This window comes from Calypte anna, chromosome 4A (assembly GCF_003957555.1).
Source record: "Calypte anna isolate BGI_N300 chromosome 4A, bCalAnn1_v1.p, whole genome shotgun sequence".
Classification (NCBI taxonomy): Eukaryota; Metazoa; Chordata; class Aves; order Apodiformes; family Trochilidae; genus Calypte; species Calypte anna.
The window spans coordinates 22,577,343-22,602,046 of NC_044248.1; the positions used below are offsets into that span (position 1 = coordinate 22,577,343).

The 24,704-nt window shown below is 37.5% G+C and overlaps 1 protein-coding gene across 5 annotated transcripts in view; it reads left to right on the forward strand.

Annotated features, from left to right (window-relative positions):
* The window catches only part of SORBS2 (sorbin and SH3 domain containing 2), a 158,080-nt gene that overhangs the window by 119,282 nt on the left and 14,094 nt on the right, over window positions 1–24,704 (forward strand). For 2 of the 5 annotated variants that reach the window (XM_030449642.1, XM_008491854.2), the window contains 8 exons: window positions 9,825–9,877; window positions 10,556–10,728; window positions 12,883–14,424; window positions 17,145–17,233; window positions 17,970–18,016; window positions 20,252–20,366; window positions 20,463–20,591; window positions 21,776–21,979. In XM_030449642.1, coding sequence (XP_030305502.1) covers window positions 9,825–9,877; window positions 10,556–10,728; window positions 12,883–14,424; window positions 17,145–17,233; window positions 17,970–18,016; window positions 20,252–20,366; window positions 20,463–20,591; window positions 21,776–21,979 — 2,352 coding nt within the window. Of the gene's footprint in view, window positions 1–9,824; window positions 9,878–10,555; window positions 10,729–12,882; window positions 14,425–17,141; window positions 17,234–17,969; window positions 18,017–20,251; window positions 20,367–20,462; window positions 20,592–21,775; window positions 21,980–24,704 lie in introns of all 5 variants that reach the window. The other 3 variants (XM_030449644.1, XM_030449645.1, XM_030449643.1) reach the window with 2 other exon arrangements.

Consider the following 24,704-nt stretch of genomic DNA (forward strand, 5'->3'; position numbering starts at 1 on the left):
AGAACTGCCAGGCAGCAGTGAACTTGGAAACTTCACAGCTCAGCTTCTTTTTGTTTGCTGCCCTCTGCAGTTCAAGCTGTAAATAAAAGTAGGGCTTGAGTTTCTAAGTTTGAGCTTGAGCTTATTTTATTTTTAAGATGCTACACTACAAGAATTCAGAAACTTAGAAACTACACAAAACTAAAAAAACTTAGAAACTACACAAAATACACAAAATACTAGCTTCTTCTTCACAAGTAGGGGTTTTAAAGCTTTCAACTAATTGCAAGAGTATTTGAAGATAAAAGAGGAGCCAGCTCCCAATCTCATTTTTATCTCCTTGGTAGCTAGGTGAAAGCCCAGCTGGTCTGACATGGTTTGGCTCCCTACAAGAAGGGACATTGCTCCATCAGTGTGCAGGTGTGAGGCTGCTGCTCTCCAGGGGACCTTGGGGCTCAGAAGGCTGATGCTGGCTACCCAAGCAGGTCACATCAGTACTGTCAACAGCTCCACAGTTCCCATACTACATGCATTGAACTGAATTTATTTATTTATTTTATGCATATGTACCCATTTTTTTACATTACTATCTCTGCCCTTGAAAATTAATTAATTGGTATAATATAAAGATGAAAACACCCTATAAATATTTCAACATACTGTAACTTAGTTCAGAGAAATAATGAAAAAGCAATTGTTTAGTATTGTCTTATCAGACTATGAAGATCTAAATTGTGGATTATTTTTTAAGGAAAGCAAAAAAACTGAGTAGTCTAAGTGTTCTCTCTGAGAATCAAGTTGGTATACAGTGGAATTATTTTCTGTGTTGTGAATCTGTTACCTTTTGCCCTCATGCCTTCATCTCTCCATGGGACAGAATCGTGTGGGTTTTCTTAAATCACTAATGGTCCTGATTAAGGTCAAAAACCTTTACTGGTGAGTTGATGTAACTAACTTCAGGGGTGGTTTTCTACTAAGGACTTGAGTATGTACAGTTGAGTTGAAACAGTTCTCATTAGTTGTGCTGAATTCTGTCTGTGGATGATCGACATGTAAGGGCAAATTTCCAGAGCAGCTTCCCTCCTAATGCTGTGGACCACAGGCAAGTTTTTCATCACAGGTATTCACTTCCCACTGTGCTCGCAAGAATAATACTTCCCTTACTTGAAAGGTGCCCTATGAAGATAAATCTATAAAACAATAGCTGGTGTCCTAATATTGCAGGAACAGCTCATATTTATGTGAGAACCAAGGTTGTTCAGAGAGATGTTTACCTATCAACAGAGCAAAGTTTGCAGTCTGTTTCAGTAACATCAAAGGCAGGAAGAAAAATGCTGTAAGAAATTTAATTACCTGGAATGGTCAAGAGCACCATGTTATCTCTTACAGTAAACAGAAATAGCTGTATGTGATTGATCTCATGTACTGGTGACAGCTTGACTCAGGAGGAAAGTGTAACATACTTCACCAGTATCATTCTTTATGCAGGACCCTCTCTTCTTCTTTGAGTATTGCTTTCTAGGTCACACCATAATTAGTGTCCAAGTTCTGACAGTTACATTGTGGAGGACCAAATTGTAAATTCAGAAATATCTTTAACAAGAGGCTTCTTCTGTTTCGGAGATCTTTAAGCCAACAGTTCACTGTAAATCTGTGCTGCATGACAGCTTACATCAGATCCTACAAAGGAACTGAACTGATGCTATTTAGAAAATAATTAATGCAGCCAAGTTTACAGTTGATTAGATATCCCATTGGGAGCTCTACTGTTTTTCGCTGACATGTTTTCATGCTACTTGAATAAATCTGTCAATTATTCTTCTGTTCATTGAAAAATTTTCTTAATGCTCTCTTCAATTGCTACTTTATCCCTTTGCTTTGAGACTTTTCAATGAAAACAATGTATTTCACCGTGGAAAAAAAAATCTTAATCGGAAAAGTTCTGCAAGATAAAGCATTACAAAATATTGCTAAATCTAATATTGTGGAATGCATAGGGGGGTTTTTCCCTATTTTTTGACCAGGGGATTTAAAATATACCAGTTCTATTTCATATGGTGAAGTGGCTTTTTAATATAGTTGTGCTTGCATGATGCATATTGATAATTTCTGCTCAGCACTTGCTTCAAGACAGCAAGATCCGGAATTAACACACTTTGTAAGAAGAGAAGAAATGACCAAGAGCAATACTGATAAAATTATGTCTTTATTGCTGATCGGACAGGCAATTGCTTGCCTATGCTGAAGATTACAATCATTTAATCTATCTTCTTGACATGGAATCTTTAGTATCATTAAAGGTACTAAGTAATGCCGTGATGTTTAAAGAACTTTTCAAAGAGCCCTCTTAGCTTTAAAAGAGCAATTTAAAAACGTTTAACATCTTCCAGTCATTGGAAAAACAGAAAAAAAAAGAGAGAATTAAAGCTACCAGTCAATGACAGCTCTTGAACAAGAATATTCTCTGTCTTAAATACCATCTCTTAATACCATTCTTAGGTTTTTTTCCATTCCTTTCCCCATGTTTGTTTTGTGTTTGTGTGTTTGTTGTTGAAGTGACATGGCATTTCTAGCACTTTGCTCAGTGTATGCCTTTTCCTTCCCTTTTCCTTCACAACTGCTCCAGACTGATCGCATAAACCCAGATGACATAGATTTAGAAAACGAGCCCTGGTATAAATTCTTTTCAGAATTGGAGTTTGGACGTCCGGTAAGTGAGGACAGAATTTTAATATTTCATAATTAGGAAAATATTTTTATAATGAGGAATTTACAAATTACCAAATTCACCAAACATATGCTAGTAAATTAATACAATATTTTTGAGCAAGGCCAATAAAATCATCTCATTCATATAACTGTTATTTTGCAAGTGGACCCTTGCCAGGCAAGTGGACATCTTGCCAGAGTAGTGGCTTTAATAACTTCAATATAGACTACACATTCCCTGCCTGTGCAGGTGGGTTGGAATGAGATGATCTTGATGATCCCTTCCAACTGAAACCACTCTATGATGATTCTATATATAAGACAAATAGTAGTGTTTAAGAACACGACAAGTTCAAGTTAAACAGGGGTGTTTACCAGTCTCCCTAAATCTTTTGCATGTGGCTGGTTTGCTTCTGAACAATCTTTCAAAATAGGAAAACATCTAAATTTGCATTAGGGATGCTAAGTAACAAAGCATGTATCTTGAAGGAATGTATCTAAATATAAATGCACACAGCCATATCTAAATTGCTTATGGTAGTAAATACTGAGATTTAGTGGTTTTTTCCTTTTTCCCTCTCTTATATGCATACACGCAGGATATATATTTTGTACCTGAACATGGAGATAGGAGTTTGCTCTCCTTTCAAGCTGGACAACTGCTTGAACAGACTTTAGTTCTGCTCTATTTTTCACAAATAGCCAGGTCCAAAAAAATTGACTCAGAAAAGAGATGCTACCTTAGTCCTACTACTAGCATTTACATTTAAAATTATTAACCTGAAATGCTCCATTTGATTGAAAAACTTCAACTTCAGATATATCACTGGTTTTCAGCTGTGGTTGCCCAGGTACAATTCTTCTACAAATAGGACAGGCCTAAGTGAATGTAAACACCAAAGGCTACGAGGATAAACTGTGACATTGTCCTTGAAGCCAGACTAGGAACTAGGTTTCTCTTCTCCCCTGCTGGGTGCCTTAATTACCAATTTGGAGATGCACCTGCTTCTGCTTTTTCACACCCCCTCTTTGTGTCCATGGAGCTCAAATTCTTTCCTTCACACTCTAACATCTTTAGGAAAAAGGATAATAAATGTTGTCATCCCTGAAGAATGTCTAACACGGTGGTTAAAGTACACTCCAGACAGGTGGAAGATGTGAGTTCAAATCCCCTCAGAAAAAGGAGAGGAGTAAACACAAGCATTCCCTCATCTCATTAAGTATTCTTATAGCTCCCCAGGATCCTGGGCAGCTTGAGGGAAACAAAACAGAAGCACCTGCCCACAGGAAGGATCCCAGGTAGACATGGCATTTGAGCTTGAGAGTATCAGGATTTAAAACACCCCCATTCTTATCTTTCCCTGTTTGCTTGCAGTTCTCTGGAACCCCACTCAGCTTGCTGATGACTGTGGGGCTACATGAGGAGCCTGAGCACTTGACACAGGGCCCTGGCAGGCACTCTAAGAACCAGGTGCCTTAGTGCCTTTTTGCCCCTAGCCATAAGCCCAAATTAGAACTACAGCTACTTCAGTGAGGACAGAAGAGAAAGCAAACTACGTACATTCTTCTAAAAATTCATTTTTTTTATAACAAAATTTCAAACAATTAGGCACTGAATGCTACCTGAACATGAGTTTTTTAAGAGTTACATGTATCTGGGTTTAATTTGTTGTCCAGTGGCTTCTAATATATCACATTTACACTGCGTACCTTTTATCCCCTTTTATCTCGCCATTTGAGCTGTTCTGTCATTCCTCCCTCTAGGTGGGCAGAAACAGTTTAGATACATTCCTCTGATGAATAATATATAAACAATATTTTACTGATGATAAAAACCTGAGAATAGTATCTCCTGTAAGATAAAACATATTAATATTTCCCCAGCAGAGCATAAGTGATGATTTTCACTCTTGTGCCACAAGTATTAAAAACTGCCAGTGTTGATACAACTGTTCCAGTTGTAGACTTTGCCACTTAAGATTACTAACACTTTATTAAGATGCTTATAATTTTAAAAAGACTGTAACCCATTCTTCCTTCCATTCTACCCATATGTGTCACTCTTTATACCTGACATTGTCAACACTTAGTTTCTAACTGTGTCACCTTCTCCACATTTTTCATTGCTTGCTGCCATTGATTCTGCTCCATTTCATCTCCACACTTCTGCTTTTACGATGCAGCCACCTAAAAAGCTTTTGGACTATGTTCGAGACAGTTCTTCTGGTGTTTCCAATGAGGTAAATGAATGATTCTTCTTCAGATGATTCTCTTGGGAAGAAGGGTTGGAATGCTCACCATTTATGTCTCAAGTTTGTTAAAATTTAATGGTTTCCTTCCAATAGCTGTGAGATGCTTCTAATTCACAATCATTGTATCTTTGTCTTCGTATCTTTCCAGATCACTAGTGCATTTGGATGTTGATCTTATTATCCTAGGAACTGTGAGTCCTTATCCCCAAAACTTTTCAGAGATTAACACTCAGAATTACACAACAGCCCATATGTCTCTAACTCTCTACAAATTCCCACTTCTTCAGAGCTGGGCAAGTGCTTTCAGACACAATTAATACACCAGCACAGTAGTATTGTGTTATTAAAATACCTGACTGCAAATTCTGCATGTCAAATGAAAACCTTTGTGGCTAAGTTATCATTTATCCAATTTACAACTAAGGTTGCTAATCAGGAAATACTGCAATTAATAATCCAGTTGTAAATTTATAAATCTAGGATGGACAGCCACTGTCATTATTCCAAGTAAAATGCCTCAAGATGAGGTGGTGGGCTGACATTGCCCTACTCTGAGTGGGAGAGATTCAGGCGTTCATTCCTTCTCCCCTCTCTCCTCATTTTTAGAGTGGTAGGGTAAAAGTCAAGTGAATTCTGTAGTGATAACTTTACTTCATATGGTGGCTTTACTTCATTCATAACTGTGGTTCACTCTCATCTTCTGTAGCCTCTCCAAAAATAAAACACAAATAATGGCCTTAAATTGTTAAGTGTTTGTAAGCTACTCTGGTTTGCTTTTAAGCTCTATAAATCTGGAAATACTCATGGTTATAAAATTTGGGCCCAGTTCTCTTAGAAAGTAAGTTTCTAGACCTTTACCAATATTTAACAATTTGCTGTACATCAGAGAAGACAATTTAAAAACTCTTGCATGATTATTTGAAATGTTATCATGCTCAATAGATCAGGGTAAAACGGTTGTTAAGTGATGCTGATTTTCTCTGTTTAATTTTCATTTTGAAACCATTTAAGTCTTTGAATATGATATAAATCATGTTCACAAACTACAGCAAATTAAATATTTCTCCAGGGGTGGGAATATTCCAAATAACTTGTTGTAGTATGAGAACCATCATGCAAACAAGCCTCTTTGTTTTTTACAGCTTTTGCCTACTTTTCCTAACTTCATTTTCAGTCACCATTAAAGCCTTGAGGCAAGAAAACAGCTAAAACATTGGCTTAATTTTAAATACAAATGGGGGGGGTTGAGCAGAACAGAATGAAAATGTTTAACAGAGTCTGTGTCTGCTAGTTTGGAGTGGTTGTCTCCAATAGTTATTTTTGTCAAGCAGCCTTTATCTATGGAGCAGTGTTGAATAATCTGGAAGATGCCTAATTAGCTTTAGAAATGGAAGGAGGGGGAGAGTTGGCTTAGAGAAATCATGTAAATGCCTGAGAGCTGATAGGACAGCCACAAACAGTGACATCCACTCAGTAAAAACCAACCATATACACTGTTTTCACCCTCTATATGCTATATCAGTGCAGCCTTACCTGGAGGCAGAAGGTAGAAATTCCACACAGCCCGTATCTAATAACATACGATTATGAACAATATTAGTATTGTAGAATGTGCAACATACAGTTGTGCCTTTGTACTGAAAAAAAACTTCACAAAAGACATCAAAGAAAAGGCAAAAAGGCAAGTTGCATTCAAGGTGATAAGGCTATCTTACAGGACGGAAAGGAAAAGCCATAGTAACCCAGCAGTCAATTTTGGCCTCACACACACTTCTGGCTGTCTTAAGCTGATCACTAATGCACTATTTGTGGCCTGGGGAGTGCTGTGGATAAAGACATCGTCTATGGCTTGGTTTCAGTTGTATCCAGTATCCTGTATTTTCTGTCTGCACCCCCCTTGGGGTTTACATCATGGTCTGTATAGCCCTGGAGCCATTACAAGTGGTGGAAAGTAATCTCTGCCTCGTGGGTGTTTGGCCAGTGTCATCTGACAGATGGTCTAGGTCCAATCTCTAAAAGAAAGGAGTTGGCACCTACATAAGAAACCCCACAATGACAACTAATCTGCAAAGTTTATGTCACCTCATGCAACAGTTCTAAGAAATCCCCTGTGAGCCTGAGTTTCCTTCCTCTGCTGGTACTGGACCATGGCAGTGAGTGGTCAACAGAGATGTAGTTGTGCCCTGTTCTGAAGTGACTGATGTTTTCCAGAAAGGGCTCTGTGTGTGTTTTTTGAGTAGTGTTGGTAAGCACACAGACATGAGGCCTTTGTGGCATCTATTGTGTTAGAACTGTGAGGAGAGCTGTGATTATAGTAGCTCGTGGTGCGAGAAACTCTCCTGCAGAGAGAGCTCATCATATGAGATATGTTCCTTAAAATCATTTATGTTGGGTAGTGATGGGGAAATTGTCATAAAGTAGTTTTCAGCTTTCAGAGGATGTAAGGAAAAACTTGAAAATAAGAACGGTATGAGCATTAAAAACTTGGGAATAATTATCTACTTCAGAAAATATTTTAAAAAATACCATAATATTTTGTTTAGACAGAAAGGGTTAACAGTAATGCACTCATCATGAACCCCATACACATTCCAAATATTCAGAAATAAAACAGGGATTTTTTCCTAAGTGCAAGGAGCACTATTCTATTTAATCTTCCTGAGTCATACAATGCAATGACAGATGATTTTAAAAAAACTCAAACCTTGAAATCTGTGTTTTGCTAGGAAAATAGAAATGAAATAACTTCACATTTGTCTGCGGAAAATAGATTAGTTTTAGCAAATTTAGCAAATACAAAATCAAATGCTGTGATAAAACTTGATTGTATCCCACAATTTTGTGTACTCTCCTATGATGGAAAAAAGCATATGCGGACACCATTGCATAGAAATTCATATGGGAAAGGCCTACATCTCTGCATGAGTGATGCAAACCTTCACTGATGGAAAAACATACTCCTGGGAGAAGCTGGGCACATGATCAGTAATGTTGGTAGGCTGCCTCCAACAAGCCATTGCTACAGCAGACCTGCCCACTGAGACCAGCATCCTTCTGACACCACTGATGCACAGCTCCCTATTCCTTGAGAACATGAGCTCTGTCCAGCTCCCTCTCCTTGCTTCTCTTGGTTACCAGCTTAATTCCCAGATTGTGTGAAGATATCTCATACACAGGCTGCAAAATGCAGATCAGAGTTGCCTGAGGACATGCTGATTTCTGAAGAATAAAGATAGTAATTACTAGTGGGTGGATGTGTTGCCATTGATAACGTTTTTTATGCCCCTTTCTCCTTCCTACTGTAGTGCACACTCTGTGAGTTGTGTGCATGTCATTTTCTACTGTAAATGTGATGCAGATGAATAGAGATCATGACTTCTCTAATGTGTCTGGAGGTTGTATTGGATGAGCTAAAAATGACTGCATGACAAGTAGCCTTTTTTGGGGGGGGGGGGTTTGAGCATAGCACTAAAGTAATTTTTGGAGCTTTTATTTCTAGCTCCCCTCTTTAATTCATTGCATAAGTCACTGGAGCAGAGTTGTATCTTGCCAGAACTGGAGCATCAGTTTCCACAACCTGAAAATCTGTGATACAGTGCAACAGTGGAAATACCTATCCAGGTCTTGTTGAATGGGAGCACAGCCACTCCACCTGGTTTTGTATCATAACCAAGCTTGCTGAGGGAACATTGTCCCTTCATGCAGGTCATTTATAAATATGTTGAACAAAACTGGACCCAGTACTGAACCCTGGGGAACACCACGAGCTACAGGCCTCCAGCTAGACTCTGTGCCACTGATCTTAGACTACTTGTGACTTCTAGAAACATATATATATATATGTGTCAGTTTAAAAATGTGGGTGAAGTTCTATTCATGAACTTGAAATTCAGATCACTGGGAAAAAAATAATACCTAACTAACACGTGCCATGAGTGCTATTACTTCTGCAAGGCATTCTGTACAGTCCATAAAGATTTTTCCATGCAAAGAAGTCCAGACAGTTTCTGTATAGAGAAAAATATTTCCTTCAGCTTACAAAGCTGTGCAGTAGTTCTATTTCTAGTCCATCAGGTTAGATTTGAAATGACAAGCTGGAAATTTAAGACAAGTTTAACTTTTGAATCACACTGCTTTGTACTCTCGAAGATATACCCCAGGTGCCGTGCAGTTCATTCTAGATTCATGCCCAGTTACTAGAATTGTAGTATTATCTAATTCTTACTGCAGGCTTGAAATGTGTGAAAATTATTGACTTATAATTAGTTGGGTTGATTTTGCCTCAATAATAAAATTATGTAGCAGAACTCCATTCCATCTTCCAGGGTTCATGCAGTAGCTACTACTGTAATGCCATAAGCACCAGCTGTTGTTTGATGATAAGAAGTGTCCTTACCCAGAATATAAGGTGGTCAACAACTGGCCATAAACATCATGGGATTTTAAAAAGTTATAAATGATTGTGGGATTTTGGTGAGTAACTTGGGGGAGGAGAAGTTCTGCAGACCTCACTTGCGCATGAAGTAGTTATTTTCAGATGTTTGTGTTTTTATAGTAAAAGTTTATTTCAGCTGCTCTGTATCTATTTTTGAAAAGTGTATGGAGAAACATGTCTTTGGGCCATTATTTAGTAGTGTTTTAAAAGAAAAAACATTTCTAAGGTAGAATATGAAATGAAATCTAGTGATGGTTTTTAAGAACTGCATAACTATTCTCATACAACATTGCAGAGCCTGTGTTGTAGTGCCCAGGATGTTAATCATCATAGCCTGTTTTATGGGATTTGCCACAGAGTAACAATCATAACCAACTGTGATAAGCAGGAATTGTCATTCTTTTTCTCAGATACAGAGATATAACAGATTTATGTATTTGTTTTAACAGGCTTCCTTATATCATCACTATTCAACAGACAAAGGCCTGGACAGGCCCTCTAGGTAAGAAATACAATCTCTGATTTCAGTAGACATTATACAACCTGAGGGTTTTCTTTGTGACTTGAAGACAGCAGATGTTATAAAGAGTAAGATTTTTAATACCCACCTTGTGATCTGCTGACAAAATAAAGAGATGCATGGTGAGAGTGTTCATCTGAAGTGTAAATCTTGCTTTTGTTAAAAGGACTTAGTGTTCACAGTCAAAATGAGCCATGCTGTATTCTGTGTCTTTCCCCTAACATCTCTGAGCTTCTGTCTGATCTGACAGCAATCTATCATTTCACCTTACTGCCTGTAGCACCCTCTGTGCCATTTCCCTAAGCAGGCTACCTCTGTTCTCTGCCCCCATTTTTTTCCTCTCCTTGTGCTGAACTTAAGAGTATCAAAAAACAGTCTAAAAAACTTGATGCATTCATTTCAAAGCCTTCATTATGAAAATGATATTCCAATTTTGTATAAAACTGCACAACAATCAGGTGGAGAAGCTTTCCAGCTTTTCTCTGTGAAATATGCTGTAAGATGTCTGAGACCAGTGCTTCTCCCTTTCACAAGTTTTTGATGTATTAGTTCTGATATTGTTTAATCTATAAACTAGTAATATAATTATGAGCTTACTTTTTAAATTCCTTAAATCTGCTCTTAGTGTTAGACTGCTGCTAATACTGCTTATTCCTGCAGTTCTGCAAGTACTGCAAGTGACTACAGAAAAAGAAGGAAGTCAGAGCCTGCTGCTATAACTCATCAGAATGCAAACAGGCCTAGCCTGGGTCGTACAGATATGCAAGGCCCATATACCACCCTTAGAAAGCCTTTGACTAGCTCATCTCCTTCTTCCCCATCAAAAGCAAAAGGTAAGTGGAAAGCACATTTGTTGGTGGGAAACTGATGATGTGTTGTACAAGTACATTGGTAATAAATGCATTTGCCTGCTGCTGCCCCATGCACTTCACTGGGATATGTACAGCAACAGCATTGGGGCTTTCATGAAAGGACTTTTCTAGTTTCAACTGCTTATTCTAACCAAAAAAAAAAAAAAAAAAAAAAAAAAAGAACTAAATGAAGACTATGATTTGAACCACAGTATATAAGCCCATACATTTTTAGTAACTCTACTATTCTCTTATTGATTATTGTGATTTTAAAGCTATTTTCAGTTGATACAGAAAGTAAATCAAGACAAACAGCACATAAGATTAAAGATGTTTTTCCAGGATAGTAGAACTTTCAAGTCTATAGCTGATGTCTTAGACATTGTCACTTACCAGGAACTAATTTAATCAAGTAAACATCCATAGTCTTGTTTTTTATTTTGTATATCCTTGTATTTAGTAACACATATGCAGCCTAATTAGCTTCATTTTCCAGTTTAGCTCACCACTGCATTACTGTTCTCCATGTCTCTCCAGCAAAGAGATAATTAAATCAATTGTTTGTTGGTTTGGGGATTTGAAGTGAGACAATAGGTTTCTAGTAAAACATATAATGGAAGTAATAGGTAGAGTAGTATTATATACAGTATGTATCCTTAAGTTAATACCCATTTAATTACTGTACTTTCTAATCAGCCTATAGCAGTATTAGGGACTTTATGATTCTTTGTAAAAGTAGGTTCCCACTGAAAAGAACACAATATCCAGGCTGCATGAGAATGCATCAACGAAAATTAATGAGAAGTATTAAGAGTGAAGTGATAGAAAAGCAAATGTGTTTTAAACCTAGTGTTTTAGGAGCAATTTAGAAAGTGGGTAAACTCATCCATTTGGTATACCAGGCCAGGCAGCAACAAGTTCCTATCCTCTGTTTAGCTGTATTTACCTTTGCCTACACCATCAATAACAGGCGCTTACCATGACTTAAATGTTTCCTGGTTTTGAGTATCCTCCCCTTAAGATCACCTGCCACAGCTAATGAACTTTCAGAAGGTGGTCTAGCTGCATCACTCCATTCTCTCTCACCATTATGAAACCTACTAGAATGTTAATTTTCATGGAAATAACAATTTTGTTAAAGGAGCAGATCATTATAAGCTATTTGCCTTCCTTGGATTTTGAACTGAACTGTTTCAGTTTCTGATCCAGACTCAAATTATTCTTCTGTAAAGCAGATTGAACTGTTTGAAGCACCTGTCCTGAAAACAATGTTTCTGCTTGAGATAATTTTTTTAAGTTTAGTGCAAGTATGGGAGGCCACAGTTCCAAATTCATCTCACAGTGGCTTCTAGATCTAGTGTGAACATAAAAAAAGTGTTAAAACTCACTTGAAAACTCAGGCTTTGTTACGTAAGTCAAGCTAAGGGTTATTGCTCCTTCTACATGCTGTTGTTTCTCAGTAAACTGATAAATCTTCCTTTACACACACACAGCAGTTTCTCAGCCATCTTGTGCTGCCCTCAATAAGCTGTAGAAAACACTGCTCCCTTCAGTGCTATCACACAGGGAAAGAAGAGGCTACATGTGCTGCCTGTGAACAACTGGGAGAAATTTCCCATTTGATCTTAGATAAAGATTTTGCTTTACCTTAATTATCTTAGACAATGCAGTTGCTATAAACTCTCAGGGCATCTTAGAGCTCAAAAACTCTGAGCAGCTTCTTTCAGAATGTAAAGGTAGAACAGTCAATATTTCATTGAGATCTAGATTTGTTGTTTGGCTTCACTGTTAAACCCTTTGCAGCTTTCACTGAATGTCGACATGCTTCAAAATCAATATTAATGTTTGTTATCTTACTTTGCTTTGCGGGGAGGGCTGTGGAGGGGGATAACAGCTCCATAATTCCTAAGAAATTCCTTTTGATGCTCAGATTATCTTGAATGCGTTTCTACAGCTAGAAAATAACTTCATTGTTAGCTCTGTAGCAACCTATTTACTGACCTAAGTTGATAGATGCATTAATTGCTGTCTCTTTTCTAATCTTTCTAATACTTACTGATGTTAATTCTGACTTTCTCAATCTTTTAATTTCTGGCCATGTCTCTTTTTTACCATGCTGCTATCTGGATTCTAAAGGTGGGGATATTAGCAAAGTATATCCATCCCTCTTAAGTTATTCAGTGCACAACCACAACACCTCAAATGAATTAGATTATTGTAGCACTTACAGACAACATTTAGCTGTTCCAAATGATTCAAGGAGGGCAATCAGCTACAAGAATGGCTGGCAAATGAGTCGTCAAAATGCAGAAGTCTGGAGCAGCACAGAAGAAACTGCTTCTCCAAAGAGAAAATCTCGTAGCTGTGATGACCTGTTGGATGACCGCGACAGCTTTCCCGATGCACAGGCCAAGTCTGAAAGCATGGGCTCTCTGTTATGTGAGGAGGACTCCAAAGAAGCCTGCTCAATGAACTGGACCTCCCCGTATGCTGAGGGCCGTGGTAGTAGCAGGCCAAGAGTTCGTCACAGATCTGCACACGATGCACCAGGTTTCCTAAAAATGTACAAAAAGATGCACCGCATCAATCGCAAGGACTTGATGAATTCTGAGGTGATTTGTTCTGTGAAGTCCAGAATACTGCAGTATGAAAAAGAACAGCACAAAGGTATTTTTCAGAGCTGGAGAGAGTCTTCTACTGAAGAGGTGCCCAGAGACATGGTGCCAACCAGAATATCTGAATTTGAAAAATTAATTCAGAAGTCAAAATCAATGCCAAACTTAGGTGATGAAATGTTGTCAACTGTTACACTGGAGCCTCCTAAAATTGGCTTGTGTCCAAAGAGGCGATTTTCTATTGAATCCTTGCTGGAAGAAGAAAATCCAGGCAGGCATCCTTCTCAGGTACAACGAAGCTACAAGTGTAAAACCTTGGTGCCAATTCATATTGAAGTGACTAGCGATGAGCCACAACGATCACATATGGAGTTTTCAGATAGTGATCAAGATGGAATGGTTTCTGACCTCAGTGACTTTATTCAGATAGAGGGTTCATCCTTTTGTAGTGAAAGTGACTTTGATCACTTTTCCTTCACATCCTCTGAAAGCTTTTATGGATCAGGCCACCATCACCATCACAGGCATCTCTTCAGCTCGTGCAAAGGGCGATGCCCAGCATCCTACACCCGCTTCACCACCATGTTAAAACATGAAAGGGCTAAACAAGAAACCACTGAAGATCCCAGGAAACAGGAAACAGAATCTGGTCTCTCTAAGATAGCATTCCTAGTCAGTCCTGTGCCTTTCCGGAGGAAAAAAAGTGCAGCTCCTAAAAAACAAACTGAAAAGAAAAAATGCAAGTCATCTGTATTTGAAGCACTAGATTCTGCACTTAAAGACATCTGTGACCAAATTAAAGCTGAAAAAAGAAGGGGAAGCTTGCCTGACAACAGTATATTACACAGACTTATTACTGAGCTGCTTCCAGACATTCCAGAAAGGAATTCATCTCTTAAAGCTCTGAAAAAGAGTCCCATGCACCAGCCTTTTCATCCACTGCCTCCAGATGGTGCTATCCAATTCCCACCGTACCAGAATGATTGTGGAAGATTACCTCTTAGTGCCTCTTTTGCAGACCTGGACGCAACTAACAACAATGATAGTGTGCTGTATTTCCCAGGTGGATTAACTTTCTTCCTCTGTCCTTGTGATTTACTTACCCAACCTTACTCCCTGTATTTCCCATCCTTTCTCATTCCATTTTCATTTGTGTCATCTATAAGAAGTTTTCATCCCACAAAATCTTAAGGAAGGATGTCATCTTTACATAGGTGATGAGAATAGATGAATTTCTGGTCTATTCACAAAATACACTGTCTGGAGCAAAAGTGTATTTCAACTAGTAGGTTATAACCTATATATATATATAACATACAATTAAGCAATGTGGGGTTTTCCTCAAGAAAAAGACCTTTCAGAAAAGTTAATGCATGCATCAGAAGATGCTGGTCAAACAGAAAACAATATGCAGATAGCCCTTCCTTTATTACTGTAAAAAAAGGAAAATAATCTGCATCTAAAACATGTATAATTTTGTTACATGTAAGTAATAAAAATGTTGTTAATTCTGACAGTATCATAGAAAGTTGATTCTGTTTTCTTAAGAAAACAAATTAATTCTGTTGCTTATATTACTTTTTCTGTGTTGATTATTACCTTTTGTGAATAGAACCAAAGGTCATTTTAGGAAGTTTCCATTTCCAGTGTTAAAAGAATAAAATTTCCAATTTCTGTGGCAGCAAAACTAGTTTTTCTCAGAATTTTGATGTATCTGTGGCATTTTGAGAATCCAGTCTTCTTACAAGTGAAATTGTCAATATTCAAAACAGGGTGAATGTAACTTTTAAAAGTCTCTCTTGACAGTTATCTGGTTTTCAAGTGCCTACTTTAAGTTGTTTGTTGTACTGCTTTTCTTTTTCTCAAAAAAATTGCTTGAGCTTAAAATGTTTTTAAAAATTAATCTTTCAATAATAAAAGAATCAAACTAGATTCATCTGAGGATTACCCAAAGGTGTATCCCAGATGATTTAGCTTAATGGGGTTTTAGGTCTGTAATTTATTTCTTTTTTAAAATAACATTTCTGTGTTAAAGAATTCTGCTTCTAAACATAGAATTCTTGTTGACAGCATCTTGCAGAATTCAATGACATTACAGAGCTGTTCTTTAAATCACAAGTGGATGTAAGAGAGAAAGTACATATATGTATATATGTTGGTCTATATACCAATTATGTAATTTATGGTCAGTCCAATCTTACTTATTTTTAACCTCATATCCTTTTCTGTAACTTTTGCAAGTACCGCAATAGAAAAAATGGATTTCAAGAGAAATCAGAATTTAAGCTGTTACCATCTCTTCTTAACTAGTTAAAACAGATACGTTCAGAACAGATAAACTGGTAAAAAACAGCTGTAAAACACAGTACACAACTGAATTGATCATCTGTGAAGCCTGATCAGGATTAATCCTGGCAGGCAGTACAACATGATGATACTGAATCTGTTGCAAATAGCACTATTCGCATACCACAGCTGGTAAATTAAAATTTTTCATTCATGGCTGAGCTCTACTACTAATGAAGTTTCATATTTTGTTGGACCAGTTCGTGTTTCTTACAGACACCAGCCACACAGAGGCCCTAAGATCATAACAAAAAAACCACTGAAAACTACCAATGTTAACTGCATAAAGAACTGTATAGAAATAAAACAGATTATTCTTCCTAAAGTTGCTACATTTGCACTCCTCCCCTCTCATTTTCTTCCCTTTCTGCTAGAGTGTAAAGAAAAAATACTAAATGTGTTTGGAGTGTGTATCCCATTTTTTGTCCTCACTGTATTTACTGATAGCTTCAAGATTTTTACCCCAACATAATGGATGAGATGCTTTCAATTCTATTGTGTTTTGGTTTTTTTGGTTTTTTTCCCACTTGTAGTTCTTTAGAAATATATGGGCTTAGCAAGAACAGACTGTGTGACTGAAGTCAAAGGAAGGCAAACATCAGTTCTTTGTCTCCTCTGGCAGGTATCACTGTGGCAGTAGGAAGCTAACATAGTAAACCTCAGTAATCAAGAGGCAGTGCACTCCATCCTCTAGTCTGAAATAATTCCATTATATTTTAATTTTTCATTGGCAACTTGCAGAGCTGCAAATACTGTAAAATTTTTATTTTAGTTTTACTAAGACATGCAAATACATACTCATTATTCTGTGATAAACATTAGTAAACTGTGCTTAAGAAAAAATCTGCCACATAGATTGGTCAGTAATGATTTGTACTCCACGTCTTAAACAATAGCAGTGTCTGTGAATTAACATCCTTTTAAATTCCCTTATGCTGCCTAATAATTAACCCTGGTAAAGTGGAAACTCATATTAAATCACTTAGGAGAAAACCATTTTACTTTAGCATTTTCTTATGGAATCACACTTTAACCATGTTCTGTGCATGCCATTATGTGTTTATATTGTTGGCATTCTGAAACAGTTTCTTGCAGCCTGATGGCTGCAACAGGTACTGCTGTGTCATGTCTTCCATTTGGTGCCATAGGGCACCTCCCTTCATACACGGAGGCATAATTTTGGTCTCTTGATCCTTTAACAACTATTCTGCTGCGGATCAGAGGAGAGCCCTTGTCTTTTCTTGAGAGTCAGTATACTTTTTTTTTCTTTCTTTCTTTCTTTAAAGGTGCACTTTAGCCATCATATCATGTGCTATTAAAGGTAAAATAGTAGATTTCAATATCTCTTCACCCCCCGAAATGAAACTAAGAAGCATCACTGATTTGAATTACTTTGTTTAATTTACCATGGTTTCATACAATTTCTGTTTTCAGTAGACCAGGATTCTCCTGGAAGCTATTCTTCTGCTTTCACTGATGTGGGACAATGTACTCCCAGGGACAGAAGAGGAGCTGCAGACAGAGAGGTAGTGAAACAACAGTAAATAATGTAGCAACATCTATGTGGAAAACTGGTAACAAATCTGAGACAAGATTTGCCTTGCTTTTATAACACTGTAATGGTACAGACCGAAGAAACAGTTACTTATTAACATATCGTCAGATGGGACAGCACCATTCTTTTTCACTAAGGAAACTGCTCTTCAGGAAATTAAAAGAATAATAAGCTTTGCGAGATAAGCTGCATCTTTTATTTCTGTTTAAATAGATACGGATAGATACCCTGTTTAAATAGATACTAGTTTACTAGTCAGTGATAGGATAGGCTCTATCAAAGTTGACCAGAGTGGGTGTTTGGGACAAAGGAAAATAGCAGATGTGACTTCGAAAAAGATACAGAGCATTGGACAAAGAAACTTCCTCAGTTATTGTATTTTAGAGATATAGTTGCTGGAGTTTAGGTTAGTTTACGTTTGTTTGTTTGTTTGTTTGTTTGTTTTTGTTTTATAGTTCTCTTAAACATACAATTACAAAGTGGTCGGTACTAAAAATTAGCTGTGATTTCTATTTTTAAAATACTAAGTCCTGAATACCTAAGCCCTTAAAAATAAGCTGTGTATTTAAATACCTATCATTGCAAGTACCACAGTCAGGAGCATGTCCTTTCCTTTTTTGGTTCTTGGTCAGTCTTCTAAAAGCAGAAACATGTTTACTATGGAGTAATACTGCCTGAATGTATTAATGACTTTTCCTACTTTTCAGAAATTGCCAGCTAGAGCTGTGTATGACTTTAAAGCTCAGACTCCTAAGTAAGTACTGTATTTTTTTTCTGTTAAGAATTCATAAATCAAGAAAACTTTTTCTTGCACTTGTGACAGCTAGCTGCTGTTCTAGCCAGTTTCAAAAGCAAATGTCATGGAAGCAGAGGAAGCTCATTGTCACAGCAGTCTCTGCATTAGCAAACTGTGTGAGAAGTGATTTTTTAATAATAATGTCATAAATTATTTTATTCTCAGTTGTATTTGTTTGACCATATGAATGTCTGTGCATCTCCAGCCTTCTAGAGCAAGGGCTCTGAGGGTCACCTAGTGAGCGTTCTTTGTTCATTGGGCATTGTATTTAAGTTGTACAATGTCCAGTGCTTAAAATGCTGTCATAGATACTGCACTTATCAAAATTCTGTCTAATGCTTCGGCAGCATCTCAGCATACTCTCTTAACAGACTCTCTTCAGGATGTGACAAGTCTGGCACCAAGACAAACCAAAGTGGTCCATAAGAAAAACTAAATCAGGAAACACTCTTCTAAGATGTGAGAGTCAGAGTGCCTGTATTTCAGTCCTGCTGTTGTTCTGATGATCCGAGACATTTAAACAATCTTCAGATGTAGATAAATGTTGCCACTAGAATTACATTAGCTGTATATGATGGAAAACTCATTGAATTATCAGAACAGCAGATTAGCTCTTGAAAAATCAAATGTATTTTATAGCAAAGAACTCCAGATCTGAAAATGTTCTTTATGACTTGACATGTTTAAGGAACAGGATGCCATCCAGAGGGACCATTACAAGCTTGAGAAGTCATCCTGTGTGTAGCTTAAGAGGTTCAGCAAGGCCAAATTAAATGCCCATGGGTCAGAGAAAGCCCCAGTATCAATAGGCTGAGGGATGAAGGGATTGAGAGCAGCACTGCAGAGAAGGACTTGGGAATACTGGTGGAAGAAAAACTGGACATGAGCCAGCAATGTGCACCTGGAGCACAGAAAGACAACTGTATCCTGGCTGCAATAAAAGCAACGTGGCCAGTAGGTGGATGGAGGTGATTCTGTCCCTCTGCTCTGCTCTAATGACACACACACACATGCACACACCCATGCACACACACGCACACACACATATACACACACACACTTGTACACCCACGCTTCTCCCCCCCACCCCCAGAGTACTGCATCCAGCTCTGGGGTACTCAGCAGGAAGGACATGGAGCTGTTGGAGCAGGTCCAGAGGAGGGACACAGGAATGATGAGAGGGCTGGAACACCTCTGCTATGAGGAAAGGCTGAGTTGGGATTGTTCAGCCTGGAGGAGGGAAGGCTCTGGAGAGACCTTATTGCGGCCTTTCAGTACTCAAGTGGAGCTTTATAAGGAAGAAGGGGACAAACTTTTTAGCAGGGTCTGTTGTGATTGGACAAATGATACTGGTTTTAAACTAGAAGAAGGTAGATTCAGATTAGATATAAGGATGAAAAGGATGAAGTTTTTACAATGAGGGTGGTGAAACACTGGAACAAGTTTCCTAGAGAGATAGTAGATGTCCCATCCCTGGAAAACATTCAAGGTCAGGGTGGGCAGGGCTCTGAGAAACCTGATCTAGTTGAGGAGTTCTGGCTTGTTGAAGGGGTGTTGAAGGAACTAAATGACCTTTAAAGGTCTCTTCCAATCCAAACTAGTCTATGATTCTATGATTTGTTATGCAACATTAAGCATATCTCAGGCCATTAGTATCAGAAATGGTGAGAACATAAGCCTTCATGCTTCTGCAAATCTGCCTGTGAAGAAAAATGTCTACAGAAGAAGCACACCAAGCTGTGCTGCTGCAAAAGGTAGTAATAGGCCAGAGACATGGGATATATTCTATAGCTTTCCCTACTGATTTAATAAAGAATACCAAATATTTCTCAGGTGCCTGTCAAAAGCAGCATCGAAATGGGCAATCCAAAAGACATCATACTTGCACGCAGACCCTGTACTAAGTGCTCTGGTAATAACTAGCAATACCTCCTTGGACTCACGGTGTAAAACAAGCCTACATAGTGTATTGATAGCATAGTGTATTGTATTGGTTTCAAAAATGTAGATAATTGAATTTTATATGACATAATCAACTGCTAAAGTTACCACAGCTGTGACAGATTTTTCTTCAAATGTTTAGTTGCTACATTCTGTTTAAGTTCTGTTCTCAGAAACTATGCAGGCAGAGCAGCTAAGTATAAAGCTATCATATAAAGCTATCAACATCTGATCTAAATAAATTTGTTACAGAGAGCTGTCCTTTAAGAAAGGAGATACTGTCTATATTCTCAGGAAAATTGATCAAAACTGGTATGAGGGTGAGCACCACGGAAGAGTCGGAATATTCCCGATTTCGTATGTCGAGGTTTGTTCTCTGTTTTAATTTCTTGAATTAGTTTGGGTGATAGATCCACAAACTGCCTGGGAAGGATGGAAATCTGTTTTTTTCCTTTTTCCTTAGAAACTTTCTCCTCCAGAAAAAGCACAGCCTGCCAGGCCACCTCCCCCTGCACAGATTGGAGAGATTGGAGAAGCTATTGCCAAATACAATTTCAGTGCAGACACAAACGTGGAGTTATCACTTAAAAAGGTACTGTTTAGATCTTTATCAAAATACCATTGCAGCATCTACTGCAACATTGTATTAATATATAGATAAATACTGTGCTCTGGGGCACTCTGCATTCAATATTTACTATGCACAAAGCAATGTAATGGTATGAACCTAACATAACATCTTACTGGCTTGCAGTCTTTCACAGCTACCTGGAAAGAGTTGTGCATGCAAAATGGGTTGTGGTAGATTAGCATATGAAAGCAACTGCTGACTGCCAATGGAAATTTCTAGTTTTAACTTGAACTATACATTCCCTTTTTATAATAATTATTTGTTGCTGTCACAATTATACCGGTAAAGTTTTTAAAACAAAAGAAAAGGAAAAATTGATAAAATTTGAAAAAATATGAAAGAAAAGCTTAGAGATATTTTTGTGGAAGTACTGCCAGTTTTTGCAAATATTTAATTTAATAACAATCTGCTTTTTATAACATTCTCATATTTCTATGCACATCCTAGTGGTTATTGCATGTGAGCAAAATGAATGTTTAATTTCTGAGATTAGTCAGACTGGAATACTATCACTGTAGAAAAACTTGAAAATTGCAGAAATTATATTTGTAGTTGCAAGAAGTATATACCTTTTATCCACTGTAAAGTTCTGCCTCTTAATTATTTTTTAAGAACTAGAATTCATAGAAGTTACTCACAGCCCATCATTTTTACACAGAAAAAGCACTTCTTTCTCTAATCTAAACTAATTTTTTTAACTTCCTACCTTACGTACTCCAGTTTTAATAATAACAAAGCACTTCTGTGGATTTAATTGTTGAATTTTTACCAAAACGGGCATAGCAGCCACTATTGCATGTTACAGTTAGGGGGTTACCTAGTAGTTTGGTCAATAAGTAAAATGGGTTATGTTCCAAAGAAAAGTTTAAATGTTAATCCCCTAATAGAGAGTGAGAGATTACATGAGATTCCCCTCATCTAAAAGAATAGTATTGGCAGTCCATGACTAGGTCCCTGTTTTGCTGGAATGGTAGTTGCATGAAGAAATGGGAAAATGGAGACAATGTGAAAATTGAGACAATTCCCAAGAGTTATGGGAACAGCACTGAAGAGAAAAATAATTGGTGTGTTAAAATAATATCTGATATTTAAAAAATCAACTTATGATCTGTCTGCTGGTAACTCATTTTCATAATGCATTTCAGGGAGACAGAGTAATTCTTCTCAAGCGAGTTGATCAAAACTGGTATGAAGGTAAAATACCTGGAACCAACAGACAAGGCATCTTCCCTGTTTCCTATGTAGAAGTCATCAAAAAGAATGAATCAAAAAATGTTGATGACTACCCTGATCCTCCAATACCCCAAAGCTATTCTAGTGACAGAATACACCACTTAAGTTCAACTAAGGTAAGGACTTTTTTCTTTACTATCACCCCTAGAACTGAGTTTAGGAATCATAATTTGTTGTTGTTGTTGTTAACATAAGATAAAGCTGAATTTATACAATAAGTGCACTACATTTTCTTTCCTGCAAAGGTAGAATTGCAATACTAGCTTGTTATTGAGGTATATTAATGGCTAAGTGTGTGTTTTACATTCTGCCAGAATTTTTGCTCTTTTCTTCATTATCTATTACACTGTTGTGGGTAGGTCCAGGCAAAATTTGGGCAGAAAAATCAAGCCAATGGAATAAAATTTATATGAGACTTTTAGAATTTGAGCATTAAGGGTATGCCTAGCAGATTTTTTTGTAGTGCCACATGAAGGCACTCCCATCACACAGCTGTCCTAAAAGCCTGCAGTCCCATAAGCACGCAAAGGACAAGACAGAGAAGTTAGCATGGGGACAGAGCTTGCCAACAGCATTGTCTTTCAAAGTAAAGTAGAACAGGCAACAATTCTGTACTATAACCTTCCATCTTCACACTCCAGAAGGAGGTTGGTACAACAGGGGTTCTTTGGAGCAGTATGACAAGTGTTGTGGTATTGTTTCTTTTACTACTGAGGCAAATGTCATCACACTGTCAACAAGCTTGGGTTCTGTCATTCATAGTTGTAATTTTTCACACCAGATGTCTGTCAGAGGTTCTGAATTCCTTTCCTTCCCAGTCTACATAACCACCACAAATCACACTACAGGATATTGCAAAAAGATTCCTGCATTCTGATTTATTATTCACTTGTGAGACTTCACAGTCACCTGTGAGGGGAACACAACCTCTTTGGCAGTGATAGAAACCAAGGGAGTTTCTGTATGCAAACTAATTAGCATTAATGTACTATCAAGAATTTTGCATGCTCAAGATGGAAACTTCTAGATCTTCTTTACCTTTGTTGTTTATCTATTCAGCATGGGCAGTGGGGTTTGGGTGTAATTATGAACTTCTTCACATGCTATTAATCTCTATTTCTTTCAGTTGGTTTTCCCCCTTTTTCTACTTTAATATATTTGCATTCTGGTGCTCCTTTAGAGCCCTCAACTTTGAGATAAATTCCACATGGTCTGCTTATCACGAATGTGTCACAACAGAGAACTAGGTCCTCGCTCTTCCATTCCAACAAAATTGTTGAACTGAAGTGGCATTACATTCTGTAGCTGCTGACTGAGGTATTTAAGCTAGGGCCTCTTGTTATTAAGGAATCCAGAGGGTACTGAAGGCAAGGAAAGAGCATGAGGAAACTTACATGCTTGGCACATGCTTAGGATTACAGAGACAGCAGATGCTTTGCTCCCCATTCTTCCTGGAGCAGACTTGTCTCTAAAGCATCCTGCAGCTAAAGCTGGTGTTTTGTGTAATTCACTCTTAAAAATACATCTTGTTTCTGAATCCAACTGTATTCAGAAGTGGCAATACCATGTAAGAAGCTACGTTGTTCCTGAGTACCTAGAAGGACTTAAGCAGTCCCAAAGGCGTTCTGGAGTTTACCACAATTATTGATACCACTTTTCCTACTCCTTTGGAGGTTTTTTAGAATGCATCAACCGTTGCTAGAGCAATTGTAATAAACTTCTCTGACATAACTGCATTAAAGATAAATAAACAATGGAAGTCAGGAGCAAGCTTTGCTCTAACTTGTCCTAGGCCATCTGTATCTTTGGCTCTAGTGCAGCCTGTAGCCACAGGAAACTAAAAATGGCATTGTCTCCTTGGCAGTATTGTTAACCTTAAAACTACAGGTTAGAGGTATTTGTTCAAGGGAAAAGATGAGTGAAAGAGATTGAGTATTGCATGTAACAGCTTAGCTCTATTTTAGCAGACTGCATTGTAGCAGTCTGTTTACTTTGGTACAGAAGACTCCATAAGAAAAGGTTTGTCTAACTATAAAATACAGCTGTTTGCCTCAAGAAAACTCAAGCAGAAGGTAAGTAAATTTCTATCCTGTGACATTAATTTAGCCTTTTGAAATTACTTTTCAAGAGCAATATTTAAAATCTAAACTAGCCCAGATAATTTAAAGATATACATCTAATTATTCTGCATAATTCTGACAATGAGATCAAAATATTATTCATTCAGTTTTAATTTTGAGGATTAATAGTAACAAAAATGCATTTTCAGTATTTACTGAAGCAATGGATATCTACTGATGCTGTGTACGTATGACTCACCAGTCTCTCATTCTTACAAAAGGACGTTTCTTTTACCAGAAGGATACTTCAATCAATATTATCTAATGTTACTCAAAATATACTGCTGTGCACTGTGTTGTCACTATTCTAATAGCATTGTTGACTGCCTATCTTTCAGAAATGTTGGTGTCATTTTTAACTAATAGGGTTACTTTTGATGAAAAATGCCTTCTGTATCTGCTCATGTCTTAGTAAAAGTATGCAATGTATTAAAGATGTTTCTTAAGCATTTAGACAGAAGTACTAAGAAAATGTAGTAGTAACATTAGGGATAACTACAAATCACCTCAGATGTTACAGTTTAAAAGAAATGCTTAATGGCACCTGAAGTGTACTTCTGAAAATACTATTCTTAAAATAACAGTAATGGTTCAGGGGAAATTACATTAATTTTAATTGTATGATTTAATAACTTGTGACAGCCCCACTCACAGAGTGCCATAAGTCACATAACTTTAGGAGATCAAATGCAGGTCGCCTTCATGAATGTAACCATCCAGA